Here is a 19,895-nt window from a genome sequence, read left to right as displayed (position 1 = left end):
CTTCTCTCTAGTAAAAATAAAACAGACAGGCCAGGCGTCGTGGCTCATGCCTGTAATCCCAGCACTTTGGGAGGCCGAGGAGGGCGGATCATGAGGTCAAGAGATCGAGACCATCCTGGCCAACATGGTGAAACTCTGTCTCTGCTAAAAATACAAAAATTAGCTGGGCGTGGTGGCAGATTCCCATAATCCCAGCTACTCGGGGGGCTGAGGCAGGAGAATCACTTGAACCCGGGAGACGGAGGTTGCAGTGAGCTGAGATTGTGCCACTGCACTCTAGCCTGGCAACAGAGTGAGACTCCATCTAAATAAATAAACAAACAAACAAATAAATAAATAATAGATATTTCTAAATGTCATTTAAGAGAAGATCTACAAAACAGTTGCAAGAATACAGCCTCTCACTCACTGTAGAGTATACTCAGTGTATAGGTGGGTGTCTTGTCCTCTTTCCCAGGTGCAGGCCACAGTCCCTTGTTCTCCCTTCTGTATGCAGGATAAATTTTGAGGCTGTTCTGGAGCAACTTTAAAAAGAAAGGACAAAAACCTTATATATCACACAGGTGATATTTCAACCAAATTGTTATTATCTGCCAACAACATGACAATACATCCCCCACATGCCGTAAACCCAGGTAAACTAGAAGCTGTTTTCAGATTTCGTCCAAGTCCCAGTTTGCCATTAAGGCAAAAATTTCTCCTAGAAACAGTAATAATACTAGTAAATATGGATCAAATACTTACTATATGCCTAGTCCAGTGCTATGTGCAGTTTTTCTGAATTAGACAGCATAGCACCCCATGAGGTAGATAGCATTATTATCTTTATTTTTGAGAAAGATGAAATATCTGACCCAAGATTATAAAATTATGAAGTGGCAGATTCAAGGCTCCAGCTCAGCTGTGGGTAACTCAAGTCCAAGCCTTTTCTCCATATTCTACCATTTTCCCTGACACGTGAACATCCAGTGCTAGCTCCATTACCCCTGGTAATAATTAATTAACTTCCTTTAGAGTGATGCCCATTCAAATATTAGAAACCTTGAAAAATGAGAGACTTATTTGCTTTCTTCACCAGACATTTTCGTCAAGAAACTTATACCCACTCGCCTCGGTCATGTCTTCCTGGTCTATACCATCTAAATCTAATTTCTGCAGTGTCTCTTGGAGCACTTTATGGGCATTTACAAATTAATTCTTTTATGTACGTAGACATTGAGTACTTCCCACAAGCCAAGCACAGTGCTAGCTGTGGAAACACAAAGATGTACAGAGCAAGCATGGTCTCTTCTATTGTAAGGTGTGTATTTTAAAATAAAGCTATTTTATGGTGAAAGACAGGACCCACACTAGGAATTTCTTGGACAAAATGGAGGTAAGAGAAATACTTAGCTGTTCAGTCATCCCATTTTACCCTAATACCCAGACCCACGTGTAGATACATATTTCCTTTAGGTTAGATAAAATGAGTATACTACAGAAGTCCTAGCTATTGTCTACACTAAAAAAATCTGTAATTGATTAAATAAATGTCTTTTTTGTCCTTAGCATCCACCACAGACATAGGCACAGGAATGCCCACTGTGTGACCTTGGACAAGTCAGAGCTTCAGTTGAATCTATAAAGTGGGTATAATGATATCTAGATAGAATAATAAACTTTTCCTTTAAAAGAGTCTCTTCTCACTGGATGCAGTGGCTCACGCCTGTAATCCCAACACTTTGGGAGGCTGAGGTGGACAGATCCCTTGAGGTCAGGAGTTTGAGACCAGCTTGGCCAACATGGTGAAACCCCTTCTTTACTTAAAATACAAAAATCAGCTGGGCATGGTGGCACATGCTGTAATTCCAGCTATTGAGGAGGCTGAGGCATGAGAATCACTTGAACTCAGAAGGTAGAGGTTGCACAGAGCTGAGATTGCGCCACTGCACTCCAGCCTGGGTGACAGAGTGAGACTCCATCTCAAAAGAAAACAAACAAACAAACAAACAAAAAACACTGGAGGCTCTTGCTGGAAGTAGAATAAGGAATGTTGCCAATAAATTCCAACAACAAACCTTTGAGCTCTATGTGCCACACTCTGTGCTAAGCACACTACGTGCGTGACGCCATCTAATCTGTATAAATGACTCAAGAGGGATGCATTCACATTAACCTCATATAATGGATGAAGAAGCTGAGGCTCAGAGACATTAGGTAACATGATCAAGGTCACGTAGCTAGTAAGTGGTAGAGCTGTTTGAGCCAGTTCTCTCTGATTCAACATCTATTCTTGTTCCATTTTATGAAGCTGCCTGGGGCATCAGCTTCCTCTAAGGCATACAGACTGGAAACATCAGAGTCTTTCTCAACATTTCCTCTTCATTTTCTACATCCAGTTAGTCATCAAATTCAGTGGATCCTACTTCCACCAGGTTTTGAGTTATCTGTTCCCATGTTTGGTTCCCATTGCCACTGCCCTAGATAAGGACTTGATCACTTCTTCCTGGACTATTACAATAGTTTACTTTTTTCTCAGGGACTCCACACAGGTGGTCTGAGAGTCGTTTTAACTTATAAGTTCATATTTAAAAGTTAGAGTCCTGGGCCAGGCACAGTGGCTCATGCCTGTAATTCCAGCACTTTGGGAGGTCGAGGTGGGCAGACAGCTTGAGCCCAGGAGTTTGAGCCTGGGTAACACGGTGGAACCCTGTCTCTACTAAAAGTACAAAAATTAGCCAGACATGGTGATACATGTCTATAATCCCAGCAACTTGGGAGGCTGAGAGGGGAGGATCACTGAGATTAGGAATTGGAGACCAGTCTGGCCAACATGGTGAAACCCCCCCTCTAATAAAATACAAAAATTAGCTGGGCATGGTGGTGCATGCCTATAATCCCAGCTACTTGAGAGGCTGAGGCAGAAGAATTGCTTGAGCCCAGGCGGCAGAGGTTGCAGTGAGAAGAGATTGCGCCACTGCACTCCAGCTTGGGCGACAGCGCGACACTCCATCTCAAAAAAAAAGCAAAAACAAAAAAATGAAAGTCTCTTCCTTGTATACATATGTACCCATGTACACATATACATTTAGATATGTTTATATGTATTTATACAGTGTATACTTACGCATATACACACACTAGTCATGACTGAGTCATATAGAATACTATATTAACTTTTCATTTTCTGTATAACTTTTAATCTTAGAATTAGTAATTATCTTGTTTTTCCATTTGTTTAGTTTTCTTGTCAATAAAATTTCAAACTTGCAAGCCAATTATCTGAATCACTGTTCAATATACTGCTATGTATTGGCACTTCTATCCATTTCATCTGCTTAAGGACCTCTCTCTTGGAGCCTTGTGGATTTTCCAATATAAGACAGGTTGCCTCCATGCCTGGTACCTAGCTGTCATTCTGGGACTGCTCATCCTTAGTGTCTCCTAAGTTCCTTCTTTTTTTCCTTTGGCTCTCTTGTTTCTTAGATTTAATGTTTTCTTCTTTCTTGTCGAATGACTTGGGTTGGTGGAGCATAGCTTTCATTAGTTCCCTGGGAAAGGGTGCATGGGAGGAAATATCTTGAGCATAGTTTAAAATGTCTTTATTCTACCCTCACGTTTGACTGATACTTTGAGGACAGACTTCTAAGTTGAAAAGAGTCTATAGTCAGGACTCTGTTGCCTTCCGCATTCCAGGTTGCTGTTGAGAAGCCTAAAGCCATCACCTAAATGCCTCCCATGTGCCTTGCGTGGGATTAAGCACTTTGCATATAAGAGGTCTTCTAATTACTATGACCATTTTATGAGGTAGATGTTATTATCTTCATAACACAGATGGAGAAACTGAGGCTCAGGTAGTTTAAGTTGTCTGAAGTACACTGCTACTGGCAGAGCTGAGATTCAAATCCCATGCTACTTCTACTATACCACAGGCTGTCAATGCTGAGTACATGACTCACAGTGGTATGAACAGGAGGCCCTGAGCTGGAAGGTGAGTACTTGGCCTAGTTTATACCTCCTTCCTACCAATGATCTGCTTGGTCATTTGCTTGGTCTTCGGCTCCATGCTTCTGGGGGCCCTCCAGGAAAACTGCCTGGCACCAACTGTACATCTATATATCCTTAATGGTCACAGAGAAGATGTTTCCATCTTTCCTGGACAAAGTCTCATTGAGCTCTATATCACTACCTTTATGACAGAGACCATGTCTATGAGACTTGGTCAGCCAGCCTGCTTGAGCAATTCTTCCTAGTCTCTTTATGCCTCTTGTCTGTCACTCCAAAACTTCCTTGGAACCACTGAGGCACAGCATGCCATGGAATCCCTCAGGGCCCATGCTTGCTTACGGGCTTGCCTGGTTGGACCTGCAAGACTGTGGGCCACAGGTTGCGAACTGCAGGTAGGTGTGCTGCTGGCTGCTGGTTCATCCTGTGCCCTGTGGCTCATGCTGCAGGTGTCAACTCTGACAGGTTAGTTCTAATCCCCCAGCAGCTGCCTGAAGGGGCCAGTAATGCAAGCCAGCAGTGTGGGAAACTGATCCCCTGTCAGGTGGACTTCGGCCAGTGGGAGATAGTTAAGTTCTTCTTTCTTTCTCTTGTCATGAGATTTCTATATGCTCTTTCTGGGAATGTTCCGAAGAGTATAAACAACCAGCTGTATTTTCTGTCGAAGCTGTGACCGGTTCAGTAATGTTACTACCTGGTATTTGCCTTTGTCCCTTTCCTGGCTCACTCCTTCCCTCTTGCCTCCCTGGGGCTGTGTAACTCCTCTGCCCCACACCCCCTTCGCATGAATTGTTAGCAGGTCTGGTTTTTTGTTTACTTTTCTTTTTTTTTTTCGCTGGAGTCAGTTTTCTAGAGAACTGAGGAAAAGATAGTAAATGTGATCAATGTTTTCTTTCACCTTCTGCTAAGTATGAGAACCAGTGGTCTAGGTGAGCATGGATGGAAGAACTATTTTGGGAGGCATTAGGTTAGGTAGGGCAAGAGCTGCTGCTCAACTCTGTGTAGTCATCCTGGGCTGTGTACGTTTAAAAAGACATCTCTTCTTTCTTTTTAGGAGGCTGTAGCTTTAAACATATTCTCATAAGTCAAAAAGGCATAAAGACCCAACTGCAGAGATCCATTTTTTATGCCACTGGAGTTAAGGACAACAGATAAATGGTTCTGGAGAGAGAGAGAGAGAGAGAGAGAGAGACTTGCCGAAAAAGATTCCAATTTCTGAACTCACATTGAAGCTTTCATGTTAGTATCAAAATGAAATACTTCAATGTGGTGGGAAAAGAAAGAACATTGACCTGTATTTGGGTTTCTGCTTAACAACAAATACCAAAACATCAAAAATACCAAAAGATCACCAAGTTTTAAAAATTCAAAATGGAATGCTCACCACCAACTAAGATCTCTGCTCCACATATTTGAATTTCATTACTATTGATACAGGCCAATTTGCAGACAAACAAGGTTGTACCGAGGGGAAGACCTGTGACTTGAGCATTGAGGGAGTGGCCATGGTGAAAATTGATTCTTCTGTCAAACTTGTACAGGATTAACTTGTTACGTCTGGAATAAGACAAGCAGCCTTCTCTGGGCTTCAAAGAGCATGAAATATTGACAGTGGATCCAAGTAAAATTACACGGGAAGGCTTCACAGTCACATCGCCTTTCTTGCACTCATCTGCAATAAGATACAAATGCAATATTTAGTTGGTGATAATAAACCCATTTCAAAATGAAGAGTTTATGTAATTCCCCAAAACAGGGTAAAATTAACCCCATCAGATCATGTAAATATAATTAACCTACATGTCTCTGGTTATAATAGTGATGTACAATGAGAACAGAAGGTAAACATTTTGAAGTCTAACTGTATTTGAATGAAAATATGCATCCTTCTCATAACAGTAATACTACAATCAGAACTATAACCAGGAAAGTGGTTAGAAAGCAGGATTGGAAGAACATTCAGGAACACAGTTCCAGGAAAAAAGCAGCCTCTCTTATGTGCAAATTATTTACCAGACTACTAAAGCCTTCCCAGAAAAAAACACATTTGTTTCCATCACCATTTATGATTTATAATTTTTATTTAAATACTTGTACCAAGAAAAAAAAGACAGTTTTAAAAGAGTATTTAAAAAGTATTGCAAACATTGTGCTACTGCACTCCAGCCTGGGCAACAGAGCCAGACCCTGTCTCAGAAAAAAAAAAAAAAAACTTGTGGAGGGTGGGAGGCAGGAGAAAAAAGGTGCTAAACAAACCAACACAAGAACAGAAAACCAAACACCGCATGTTCTCACTCTTAAGTTGGAGTTGAACAAGGAGAACACAAGGACACGGGGGTGGGGGTGGGCATCACAAGCCTGGGCCTGTCAGGGGGTGGGGGCTGGGAGAGGGAGAGCATTAGGAGAAATACTTAATGTAGGTAACGGGTTGATGGGTGCAGCAAACCACCATGGTACGTGTATACATATGTAACAAACCTGCACATTCTGTACATGTACCCCAGAACTTAAAGTATAATAAAAAGAAGAAAACAAAAAAAAAAAAAAAGAAAAATGTGCTGAAATGTAAAACATGTATTTGTGATGCCTAACTGGGTTACCAAGCCACTTTCTTAGGAAGAAATAAAATAATTGGACCCTTATATTAATCATTAGTAGAAATTAAATAAAATAACTACTATAGACAGAACCAGACTTATCCACTTAAATGACAGAGATTGACTACAAAAGACCAACTACCAGAACATTTACCATAAATACATACTTCATCTGTAACTGAGAATTTAAACCACAAATTCTTCCATAGAGTAACTTACAGAAATATCTTACCTATTTTTGCTTTAATCAACAGCCACATGATTATAAAAATAAGTGCCAGTGAGCATCGTCTAAAAGTATGTGCCATCAACAATCGACTCTGGTATAGAACTTTGTCTTCTTCCTTGCAAAAGAAGACAAATTCATTCATGTTAAATACATTCAGAAAATACCACAGCCAAAATAGCTCAGAAGAGCTTCAATTGCCACTTTATTTTTCTCCACCTTGTTGAGATTTTGTTATTTTAAAAAATGGCATATGCCTTTAAAATCAGTAAATTGAATTATCTTAGCCACCTCCAAATCCCATCTCAGTGAAACTTCTTGGGGTCAGCAAAAGATTAGAGAAGGAATTTGGATGTCTTAGTCCATTTGGGCTGCTGTAACAAAATGCCATGAACTGGGTAGATTATAGACATCAGAAATTTATTTCTCACAGTTCTAGGGGCTGGCAAGTTCAAGATCAAGAGGTCAGCAGATTCAGCGTCTGGTGAGGGCCCACTTCATAGATGGTTCATAGACGGGGACTTCTTGCTGTGACCTCACATGGTGGAAGGGACAACAGAGCTCTCTGGGATCTCTTTTATAAGGTCACTAGTCCCATTTGCGAAAATTCTACCTTCATGACCCAATCACCTCCGAAAGACCCCACCTCCTAATATCATCACATTGACAGTTAGGATTTTAACATATAAATTCGAGGGGGGTATAAACATTCAGGCCACAGCAATGGGCTTTGGGATCCTTTAGCACTGAGTTTAAATACTTGAGACCATGTGCAAGTTGCTTAACCTATCTGAGACTTAGTCCCACAGAACACTTTTATTCTTCTTTTCCTTCTAAACAAGGCTTCATCTTCATACCATATAGAGTAGTTTGACTAATGAGAGTTTCTGATCCAGTCATGTGATTCTGGAATCAGTAGATTGAAAAATGGCTCATAACCCATCTGGAACTTAGTAAAAGATTGATCTCTTTGGCAGTAAAAAAGGAATTCCAAGGGTTGTTTGGGTTTTCTAGAGAAGCTTGTTTACTTATTTTTTTTTAATTACTTATTTACAGAGTGATTTTTATCTTGAATAGGTCAGAAAACATAAGCTGGCAATTCAGATCTGTTTCAAATTCAAACCTAAGGAATGGCTCTACTGGTCAATAACAAATTCTTTAAATTCTATTAAAGATAGGCCAAAAATTCATAAAGTAGGCTGGGAAGTTCTGTGGTGTCAGTCCACTAAAAAGTAGCCAATGCAAAGCAAAAGTTTACCTCTTAACCCCATACCTAGACATATGCCAGAAAATATTGAAGAGTTTCAGAAAATTTCACTTACTCATTCAATATGGATGGCTGCCTTTCATGTGCTAGGTACACTAAGTGCTAGAGACACAGCACTTCTGTCCCTATGACGTTCTTTGTTTCCTCTACCTCTAGCCTAGTCATCATTCAGGAAAACCCTAAATAATATTAGCATATTAGTGTAAGTCTTTGCTGGCTACTCTTTGTTTTCCTCTTGATTTTTAACTCTTGGAGGACCTTAGCACACTCAAGGTATTTTTTTTTTTCTATTTCTACTTTCTTTGTAGGTGATCTCACCTGGTCCCCTGGCTCTAGAAGTTATCTGCTAGCTAAAGATTTCAGAGTAGATCTTCAACTCACACATCCCCCTGAGCTCCAGTCTCATCCATCTGTCTCCTTTGCATCACCTCTTAGATGTCTAACAGATTCTCAGTATTAAGGTGTTCAGTCTAAATTCTTGTCACCCTTTCTCCAAATTGGTTCTTCCTTCAGCCTTTTCTATCTCAGTGAATGATATTCTCATCCCTAAGTGGCTAAAAACACCTAGAAGCTATCTTTGATTCCAACCTTTTTCTTATTTCCTACAGCTAAACCATCTCTAGTCCTGTCAACTTTACCTCCAAAATATTTTACAGATCAATGCACTTCTCTCCATTCCAACTGTCCCTTCACCCTAGTCCAAACCACTGTCATCTCTCCCCTAGTCTATGCTAGCCCTCGACGTGTCTTTCCAGTCCATCCTTGCCCTTTCTAAGCCATTTTCATATAGCCAACTACCTTTGAAAAACATAAATCAGATCATGTTACCCGCTGCACACCACCACTATTTGAAACCCTTCAACAGGTCCCTACTGCTGCTAGAAAAATATCCACAGCCCATACCACACACAGTCTCTCAGCCACTGCATGGCCTCACTTCTTCCCATCTTGCCATCATCATTTACATTTTTGCCTGGTTCACTCTTTTCCATTCACACTGGCCTTCAGACTGTTCCTTGAACAATGCCCTTTGCTGCCTAGAGAACTTCACATTTTCCAAGTTCTCTGCTACAATCCTCTTCCCTAGCTTCTTCGTGTGGCTGACGTATTTACACCCTTTAGATTTCAGCTTATGTGTTACTTCCCCAGAAAGCCCCTCCCTGACCACTGTCTCTATCCCTCCCACGCCCTCCCTGACCAATGTGGTCTTTCCCAGTTGATTTTTTACTCATCACCTTATTATTGTCTTCATGGCACAATCTGTAACTACCTCATTTCTTTACTTAATTACTTGTTTGTCATCTGTCTTCTATACTACAATATAAGCCCCATACGAGCAGGAACATTGACTACCTTGCTCACTGTTGAATACCAGCACTTAACACTGGGAAACAGTAAGTACTCAGTAAATGTCTATTGAAAGAAAGATGCGAAGGAGGGAAAGGAATATGATCTTTAGAAAACTCCCTATAAACATCCCTGTGGTAGGCAGGAAAATGGCCCACCAAAGATGTCCATGCCCTAATTCCCAGAATCTGTGAAGAGGTTACCCTACATGGCAAAGACACTTTGGAGACGTGATTAAAGTTAAGGACCTTGAGATGGGAAGATTATTCTGGATTAACCAAGTGAGTCCAATATAATCACAGGAGTCCTGAAAAGTGTACAAGAAAGGCAGGAGAGTGGGTCATAGAGATATGATGTACCAAGGACTTGCTCTGCTGCTGCTGGCTTTGAAGTGGAGGAAGGAGCCAGGAGCCAACGAATGTGACAGCGTCTAAAAGCTGGGGATGGATCTCAGTTCACAGATACATAAAATCTGTTTCTTGTGAGTCATTGTTAAAACATTTGAGAAGCACAGATTTAAGCCAAAATCTGCCGGTCTCCCCGTCTCCAAAGCAAAAGTCCAAGGTCATGGAATACAACGGCCTCTGTGAGCTAATGTCTGTGTTTATCACCAGCCACATCCACCACCACTCTCTTCTGACACTACCATCTAGTGACACTGAGCTGCTCATACCCCTGCCCATCTCATGCCTATTCATGCCTCTGTGTCTTTTCTTCACGCTATTCTCTTTACTTTGCCACTATTTTTAGACTGGGTGAGTCTTATTCATCCATCTAAACTCAGTTCAGACACCTTTCATTCAGTTATTCATTCAATAAATATGTATTAAGCAGCTGCTAAGTGCCGAGGCCTTGGGATATGGTAGAGAACAAGACAGAAGGGATTTTAGCTTTCATGGAAACAACATCCTGGAGTAGAGAGGCAAAAAACAAAAATATAAGCAACAACCCGGTAATAATAAAAGAAGGACATAAAAGAGGAGAGACCCTGGGGAGGATAGAGACTTGTCAGCAAAGGCATTTGCAGGAGGCGAAACTTGGGCTAAAATTGGTGCTGGCCAACCGAAGATGTGGGAACACTTTTCCTCACAGAGGAATGGTGAATGCACAGCCTGGAGGCAGAGGAACGAGCTTGCCAAAGGAGAGGCACAGAAATAAGGTCAGGGTGGTTGGAGAAAGTGACTGCAGGGAGAATGGTATGCGATGAAATTAGAGAAGATGTCAGGAACCAGATTTACTATGGACTTGTTTGCCAAAAAAGGGAGCCTAGATTTTACTCTCAAATATATGGGGAACCACTGGTGTTTAATTAGGAATTTTACTTATTAAATTGAGTTTTAATTGAGGGTGTAACAAGATACGAGTGACATTAACACACACACACACACACACACTACTCTGGGGACTGGGGTGGATGCAGGCACACCAGTTGGGAAATGACTGCAGAGGCACAGGTAAAATGATGATGATGTGGTCATCAGGTGTAGTAGTGGCAATGGAAAGAAGTGGTCAGATTTCAGGAAGCCTTATTTATGTCTTCATGTCAGAGTGAACCCTCCTACCAGTATCCTCAGAGCACCCTGGCATCTTCCTATCTTAGCATGTACCATAATTAAAGAGAACTAATTTATTTAGATACCTGTCTCTCTCCTCCATTTCCTTGCAAGCTCCTCAGGGCCAGAGGCCACAATTTGTGGCACATAGTAGGCATGTGCTGTCCTGGATAAAACTTAAATTGTGTGTGTGTTCATCTATTTTACTTCTAGTTTAGTTTAATGCAACTACATTAAAACTACTTACATTAAATCTTATTCTACTACATTGTGATTGGATTAAGTTTTTGTTGTATTAGTAGAGGTGTTAAAATATACTCTTCTGACATATTGACGATTGTAGTTAAAGGCACTTGAAAAACAGCAGGTGCAAGGAGATCACTTTGACTTTTCTGCTGTTTCTTAAAATAAGAAGGTAAAATTCCCATATGAAAGACATTCCCTGTACTAGAAAGTCAACAACATCTTTATCTTCAAGGATGAGAAGTTGAGACCAAGAGAAATCTGTGCAGACTTTAGCATCCCTACATAATTTAGTCACATTTTTATAGTTTACTATTCTTTGCTCAGTCCAGTATTTAAGTAACTGACTCTCATTACTTCTTTAGGTCTTTATTTCTTCATGTCTCCCATGTCCCATAATATTTGCTGAGTAAATTTGTGTTTCTTTTTTCCTGTTAACCTAATGTCAACTTAATTCTCAGACTCAACCAAGACCCTAGGAGGGTGGAGGGGAGTTTTTCTACCCCTATAGTAGCTATGCTAGCTGCTGCATTAAAATTTGGAATATTCTGGCATAGACAAAATTATGGATTGAACTGGAAGATAACTAAATGAATGGCTACATAGGGATTAAGAAGGTTTCTGCTTCCTAACTGCAAAAGATATCTATGGCACCCCTTTGTAGAAATTTTCAACATGGATCACAGTTTATGAAGCTATAACATTCTCCAAATAGTAAAATACTCAGATGATAATTATAAGGATTTAAAAAAAGGATATATATGAAATATGTTTTATATATATTGCGTCCTATTATTAAATAGGTTAAAATATATGTGTATATTATATAAACATATATATGTATATGAAATGTGTAAAATGGAAGATAAATTTGAGTACATTGATCCAAACACAAACTTGCTGATTTTCTCTGACTACCAGGTAAAAATAGCTTCTCCATTTATGAGAAGTTCAGAATCCCCAAAGACCTTCAAGTAAATGAGGTATCTTCCAATAAAATGAAACCTCCTATAACTGTAAACATCCTTCACATACCCTGCCTAAGGGGTAAATATTAAAACAACAACTCTATCTTGAATCAGAAAATCAAAGAGTGTGCTATGTCATTGACTCATCACTCAAGTGGTGACAGTTTCCAGATGGTGAAAACAACATCTCAGATCAAGAATGGGGGTGGGGTGGGCGGGAACAAGCCAGAAATACACCAACCAGCAGGAAGACAGAGACAACTCCCTGACCAGCCTCTTTCCCCATTGCTCTAGAGAGAAGCACAAAGCATGCAGCCACTTCAAAATTGTATTGTGCTAGGCTAGGAAAAAAGAAACTCCTAAGTTTCCTTTCACAGGTGATAATCTCATGCTGGCAGGAAAACTTTCTACTTCCAAATTCTTCTGTAGCACTGTATTAAGATCAAGGGAAACAGTGGTATTAAGGAAAAGAAAAAGGTGAATGAATCTCAGTTCTGCTGTCTGCTATGGCTGTGAGAGCACCATTTCCTCATCTCTTACAATAGGTATAGTAATACCTAGCTCGACAAAGTTACAGTGACGATTAAGGCAAAGTTATTGTGAACAGTCCATGGTGTCGTGGATTCATGAGAATACTTAGCACAAAGTAGGAACCCCACTGAGACTGGTTCCTATTTCCCCTGCTGATTCCCTCATTTGTATTTCTTTGCTAAATCACGTATGATTTTCAGCGTACTAGAGTTGTATGTTTTCTTAGGCCAGGTAAAAAAAATCTTAATTCCTAAGACTATCAAAGAACTTAAAAAGTCAGGGGAGGAAGGAGCCATACAAGTTACTAGTAACTACTGTGTGCTGCTACTCCCTTCCCCTCCAACAGCTGACATTTCAGTCTGGGCTACCACAGACAACCAAATGATCTAGTATGCCTCAAGGCTGGTTGTCATATAAATGCATGTTGTTAATGATCAGGTGACTAAACGAGGCAAAGAACAAAATTCTTCCCTTCTGCCTGCAAAGCTCCTTACAGAGATATGTTTTACTGGTAGCAGATCAATATACAGACAACACTTTAGAGGTCATTTATTCCCTACTTTACAAATGGATCACCGTGGCTTAGAAAAAAGAGGGGACTTGTTCAAGTTCACATTAATAGCAAAATCCAGATCAGAACCTCCGTCTCTCTCTCTCCTTTTCTCTCTGATACAGTCTCATTTTGCCGCCCAGGCTGGAGTGCAATGGTACCATCTTGGCTCACTGCAACCTCCACCTCCTGGGTTCAAGTGATTCTCTTGCCTCAGCCTCCCAAGCAGCTGAGACTACAGGCGTGCGCCACCACACATGGCTAGCTAATTTTTGTATTTTTAGTAGAGATGGGGTTTCACCATGTTGGTCAGGCTGGTTTTGAACTGACCCCAGGTGATCCACCTGCCTTGGCCTCCCACAGTGCTGGGATTACAGGCATGAGCCACCATGCCCAGGCAGTCTCCTGATTTCTAATCCAACATTACTTCTAGATGTGAGACTGCTTGTAATCAATAGCAACTGTAGCAGCATAATACTAAAAATAATGCTAATCTTAACACTATACTAATACTAATGCTGCAATTTTTTGATCTCTTACTATGTTTCAGGCATGATGCTAGGCACCTTACATACAATCTTTATGATACCTATCTAGTAAAGCATTTATAATGCCTAATGCTTTACTCTTCAGAAGGTTGACTGATTACTTCTGATGCCCACCTCCCTCAAATGAGGATGAAACAACAAAACTCAGCGCACATACAATATGTAACCGTGTCTAATGCTATTCCACTATGGTGATGGAGAAGGATAATCAAATCAAGTTACCCATTAGCTAACCTTCTCTTCTTCATTAATTTTCCTTAGTTATGAGCATGAAAATGAACTGGTTTTCATTCTAAGTCTACCATTTGGTGAAAGAATGTAACAAGCCATTACATGGGCAAAAGTCCATCTATCAGGCCCCATCATCAAGCCAGCCCCATTCATAACGTCATGTTAAATGGCTTGAAGGGGAAGGAAAGTAAAACGCACAACCTTCTCTACTTTTTCTTCTTTCTATTCAATAGTCCAAGCACTATTTACATGAGCCAAATTTAACACACACACCTGCTTTCCTTTTTGTGCAGCTGATGAAGCTCCCTGGAATTTTCTCTAATTTCACTGGTAAGCATTTGTAGTCCTATGGTTCCTCTTTAATTTCACCCAAGTACAGGAACTTTCTTTTCTTGCTCAAATTCAGGAGACTTCCGAATTTTTGTTCCTTTTTTTTTTTTTTTCAAATTCAATGTGCTTTCTCCTTTCCCTCTTTATAGCTTATTTTTAAAAACTTCCTTTATGCTTTTCTCTCTTCTATTTTTTCTGGAATGTTGTTTCTGTCAATTCTGTTTGTCTTTATTTCCATTTTAGATATATCCCATTTGACATAATAGACTCCTGAAATAGTGTGTGTAAACAAATCACAGTTGAAATCAATTTATCCCACCCCAACCCCTGAATCGTCTGTACTGAGAACTATTTTATCCTATAGATTGAACAAGCATTTATCCAATATAACAGTAAAAAGAAAGAAAAAAAACAAGACATGAATGGAGTCTTGGAGAAACAAGACACTTTCAAATAAACTACATGACATTTTTTCTTTCTTTGAATAGCTCCCATAAGCCTAAAACTTTCATGGCAAGTGTTCAATAAAGCTTCAAAAACTCCAGCCTTCTCTGATTCACTCTCTGTATCCTGCTAAACCTGTTGATAAAATAAGCTGTCTTCTATTGGGAAGGATGATGTGCTGGAAAGAGGCCCAGGGCGCCACGCCTGTTTCCTCCATTTCTGCCTCTGTCACCATGGCAGCTAACTTCATACTTCAAAGCTTCTTTTCCTCATTTTAAAAATAGCAATTGACCTTTATTGAGAAAATTAAACCTTTTTCACTAACTTTTCTTCCTTAGTTTATTGGAAAGGTTTTTTCTTTGACATCCTCAATCTGGAAGTCTCTGTTTATGGACAATGGCAGGAGGTTTATCCTTGGATCTTGGGTATCCAGGACTTGCAAAGTCCTGGCCAAGTTTTGCTTTACCTTGTAAGCAAACACTGAATATTTTCATAAAGTACTATAAGGCATTAACATATTAAAACAATTACATTGTTTTGAGAATTTTCTAAGAATTTCACAATTGAGATAATTGGAGGCACACTTGGGAGGGGAATTAAAGAACTAAGGGTAGTGATCAGCAGCCCACCATGTTTCCCCAGGTTTCTCATATAAATGAAGAATTCAGTCGAAGTCTCTACACTAACAACGCTCCATCTCAGTATCTCCTGATATTTTACTTAATATGTTGCTTTTCCTGCATATAACTGCAAAATAGAGGTTAAAGATTCTAATTTTAATAATCTTTTGTAGACATTTACTTAGTAGTTTATCACTGTGCAAAGCACATAATTTAGTTGTTAATATTTGGTCAAGTACATAAAGTAATGATTAGTATCCTATTCTACAGATAGAAAAATCTGTAAGTTGACCAAGATAACCCAGAAAAACCACACATAAATCCAGAATTGAATTGGAGTTACATTCTATGCTTCCCTTCTCGCTCCATGAGCACCTGAGAAATAAAAATCCAAGCTTGATGCTCTGTTAGTCTAACTGCTTTCCCTCTTCTATTGGTTTAAATTCTGCAAGAATAGGCTTACCCCCTCATTTATTCTCAGCAAGCATCAGGGCTCCCATGCTGAACCTGCAAAGCTACTACCTCCAAGAGGAATTGAACCATGTTTACCCTCATCACCTCAGTCCAAGCTCCTAGAAGAGCCTCCTGAGCAACTGGAGTAGTAATGAAATGAGCAGTGAATCTGCTCAGGACACCTAAGTCTTGGCTAGGATAATTCTAGTGTATGGCCTGTGACAAATCACTTGACCACTCAGCCTAAGTTTTTTCATCTGTAAAAAGGGAATAAGAACAGCACCTACCGGACGGGCATGGTGACTGAAGCCTGTAATCCCAACACTTTGGGAGGCTGAGGCGGGCGGATCACGAGGTCAAGAGATTGAGACCATCCTAGCCAACATGGTGAAACCTCGTCTCTACTAAATATACAAAAATTAGCTGAGTGTAGTGCCGTGCACCTGTAATCTCAGCTACTTGGGAGGCTGAGGCAGGAGAATCACTTGAACCCAGGAGGCGGAGGTTGCAGTGAGCTGAGATTGCGCCACTGCACTCCAGCCTGGTGACAGAGCGAGACTCGGTCTCAAAAACAAAAAACAAACAAAAAACCAGCACCTACCTCACAGGATTATTGTGAGGGTTAAATGACAAGCTGTTAGCAGAGTGCCTGGAATATAGCAAGAACTCAATCAATGTTACCTGCTATTATTATTATGATAAGAAAAAAGGCAGTATAACTTCTTTTCAGTGACACTATGAGAATTAAGTTAGATGGCATTGCTTTTGACTCCTCTCTTTGCCCACTCATCTGGTTTACCACTGAAAGACTGATTTGATTAAAACTAGATTCAATAACTCCTAACTTCATGCCACCTATCATTTAAGACATATTAAGTATTCTCAAAATTTTCCCAAACAATTTTGACTTCATAGGTGATGAACTGGGCCTTACATTTCTTTATATTCACTAAGTCTAAGTCCAGCAAATGCACTGACCACAATGTACATGTTCAATACTTATTTGGAAAACAAAAACAAACCACTGTTAAACTGGCGAAGAGCACTAGAAACTTCCAGGAGAAAAGGAAATTGTATAAGACTTCTTTTGGGATTTGGCTTTCTTTTTTTTGAGACAAAGTTTCATTCTTGTCGCCCAGGCTGGAGTGCAGTGGCGCGATCTCTGCTCACTGCAACCTCTGCCTCCTGGGTTCAAGTGATTCTCCTGCCTCAGCCTCCCGAGTAGCTAGGATTACAGGCGTGTGCCATGATGCCCTGCTAATTTTTGTATTTTCAGTAGAGATGGGGTTTCACTGTGTTGGCCAGGCTACTCTCAAACTCCTGACCCCAGGTGATCCGCTCGCCTTGGCCTCCCAAAGTGCTGGGATTACAGGCATGAGCCACCGCGTCTGGCCATTCTGCACAAATTTATATGTAGGAGTTGACAGCAGTGCTGTGAGTGTAATTACAAAGATGACAAATAATTTAGTAGAGAGCAAAGCAGGTGAAGCAATACAAAAATAAGTCCACAATTGAGAAATGATGCCCCATACCTACTGTACTTGGACGATTCTTCTACCTTAAAAATTATACATGTGCTTTAGAATTTTTTTTCACACTAAAACTCATTCTAACACAGGAAAGATTCTGTTTGTCAAAGTTTGGGAATTTATCAGCTTACATAACCATCATGACATTCAAGAGGCATGACATATGGAAAAGAGCATATTGCAAACTTTTCTGGAGCCTGTTGTGCCTAACAGATAGTGTAACGTATTGAGGATTTCACATTAAAATAGGGAAGAAAGTGTTAGCTCTTAGCCACTAAGGTCCTTTTAGTGGACCTTAGTGTTTGACTTTAGTGTTGGACAGAGAAATAGGGCACTGGACCATTCCTATTAATGGAAAATGAGAATCCAACATTTGTTTGCTCAAGTGGAGGTGGGTATAAGGTTCTGAGCCAGAGAGGTGGAAACAGAAGGAACACAGTTTTGAGCCAGAAACCTGTAACTCTAACTGTGTGAAACATGTAAGTTTCCACATCTGTAAAAATGGGAATACTAATAACAGTTTCACTATGTTTTTAAGGAATTAGATAATGTATATTCAAGAACCAAATACCTAGTAGGTGCTCAACAAAGATGTTCATCTACACAGAGCACACACATAGTAGATGATAACATTTATCTAGAGTTTCAAAAATGGAGAAAAAAGGACTAATTTTGCCTTGTTCTTTGTATATATGTGCATATATATTTAATATGCATATTTTATATATGTATATATAATATGTATATATTTATATATATTTATATGTATGTATGTATGTATGTATGTATTTTTAAGACAGAGTCTAGCTCTGTTGCTCCGTTGCCCAGGCTGGAGTGCAGAGGCCCCATCTTGGTTCACTGTAACCTCTGCCTGCCGGATTCAAGCAATTCTCCTGCCTCAGCCTCCTGAGCAGCTGGGATTATAATGGGCGTGAGCCACCGTGCCGGGCCCCTGTTGTTAAACAAGATCTATTTGTATGCTTTTAGGTTACTATTTGTAAGACCTGGATCTAATGGTACAGATACATAATCCCATACAATGCTGACACTGATATTTAGTGTGTCCCAGGGAGGTGAGAAGCACCTCATAGTTCACAAAGGAAGAGGCATTTCACAGAAGAGAAAACTGAGGCTGGCCAATTTGCTTGCACCAGAGCATTGCTAGTAACTGGCCAGCAGGGTCAGTCCAGAGGTCACAGGAAAGCCTGAGACAGGGATAGTTCACCCTTATCCGAGACTATGGAAGGCCCCCCCAATATCTTACATTAGATACATTTTCAAGCAACGGGAGCCACGCCTGTGGGCCTGAACCAGGGCTGGACCCTCAGGGGTGCCCTCTGCCCTTTCCCAGTCGCTGTCCCCTCTCTTCCGTGTGAGCCCACCGCTCTGTGCCCGGCCCGGAGAGTACCTTGGAGGCTCAGTCCGCGCGCTCCCTCCCCTCCATCCAGCCAAACCACAACCCAGTACCTCCAAGTGAACATCTGTGCCCAGGGCGTTAGGACTGTGATGAAGAGAAGCCATCTGAAATCATATTGGAAGACTTTAAAAATAACATACATTTTTTTCGTTTTCTTAAAGAGAGAAGACGTCACCGAAGTCTCCTCGGGAAGACGCGAGGCACGGAATCCCGGGCACGCAAACACCCCGCTGGTCCGGGATCCTGGGGTTCTCTCTGTCCCCCACCCCGAGCCACTGGTCACTCACCGTGTGTCGCCTGCCCGCGGGCGCGGTCCCGGGCCTGCGGGGACCGGGTGGCTCCGGTGCTCTGGGCCGCACGTGTCGCGCTCTCCTCTGGTGCTCGGGCGTTCCCGGTGCCAGCGCCCGCCCTCCAGCCTCCGCTCCCGCCGCCCCCGCGCCACCGACTCCGGGGTGGGCGCTGCAGCGCCGAGGTGCGGGGAGCTGGCGGCGAGTGGTGGTCGGGCTGGGGCTGGGACTGGGGCTGGGGCCGGGGCTGGGCGGTGGCAGCCGGGCGGAGAGAGCTCGCTTCTCTGTGAGCCAGTTCAGCGCCGGACGCGCAGCGGGCGGGCGCTGTGGTTTCCACGGCGCGGGTCGAAGCGGGCTCGGGTGGGATTCTGCCACCTGTGGGCTCTGCTGTGTCGCCTTGAGCAAGATAATTCTCTCTCCACGGTCAGATTCCCTTCATATAAAATGACGATAATAAAGCCTGTCTTGTAAGACGGAGCAAAGGTTGACCGAGGTGAGGTGCGTTTATGCACCTATATGATAGGCGCTACAAAATCATGTTCTCAGCGTTCACAGACACAGAGAAGTGGCACTTTGTTGACAGTCATCAGGGAACTTTCCTCGCAGATGTCCTTTCTCTGTGCTCTGCACCGCCCAGCTCTTACCACACCTGAGCGCCAAAGCTTCCCAAGTGGACTGCTCACAAGACCGCCCACTGGAGTGCGGGCAGAACATACTGGAACTTCCATTTGTATTTGCCATCTAAAAAATGAAAACGATGTTAAACCCGA

At 41.5% G+C, this 19,895-nt stretch overlaps 1 protein-coding gene across 1 annotated transcript in view; it reads right to left on the bottom strand.

Moving 5' to 3' along the window:
• IL12RB2 (interleukin 12 receptor, beta 2) overlaps window positions 1-19,211 on the bottom strand; it is a 92,555-nt gene extending 73,344 nt beyond the window's left edge. The window contains exons 1-4 of the mRNA XM_011936877.1: window positions 19,126-19,211; window positions 6,814-6,925; window positions 5,369-5,656; window positions 410-524 (exon numbers count right to left, since the gene is read on the bottom strand). Of these exons, the coding sequence (XP_011792267.1) occupies window positions 410-524; window positions 5,369-5,656; window positions 6,814-6,889 (479 nt within the window). The 5' untranslated portion in view covers window positions 6,890-6,925; window positions 19,126-19,211. The remainder of the gene's footprint in view (window positions 1-409; window positions 525-5,368; window positions 5,657-6,813; window positions 6,926-19,125) is intronic.
• Between the last annotated feature and the right edge of the window lie 684 nt (window positions 19,212-19,895).

This window comes from Colobus angolensis, unplaced genomic scaffold, assembly GCF_000951035.1.
Source record: "Colobus angolensis palliatus isolate OR3802 unplaced genomic scaffold, Cang.pa_1.0 Scaffold158, whole genome shotgun sequence".
NCBI classification, from domain to species: Eukaryota; Metazoa; Chordata; class Mammalia; order Primates; family Cercopithecidae; genus Colobus; species Colobus angolensis.
Note: the sequence above shows the minus strand (reverse complement) of the source record. Positions and strands in the feature narration are given on the sequence as shown.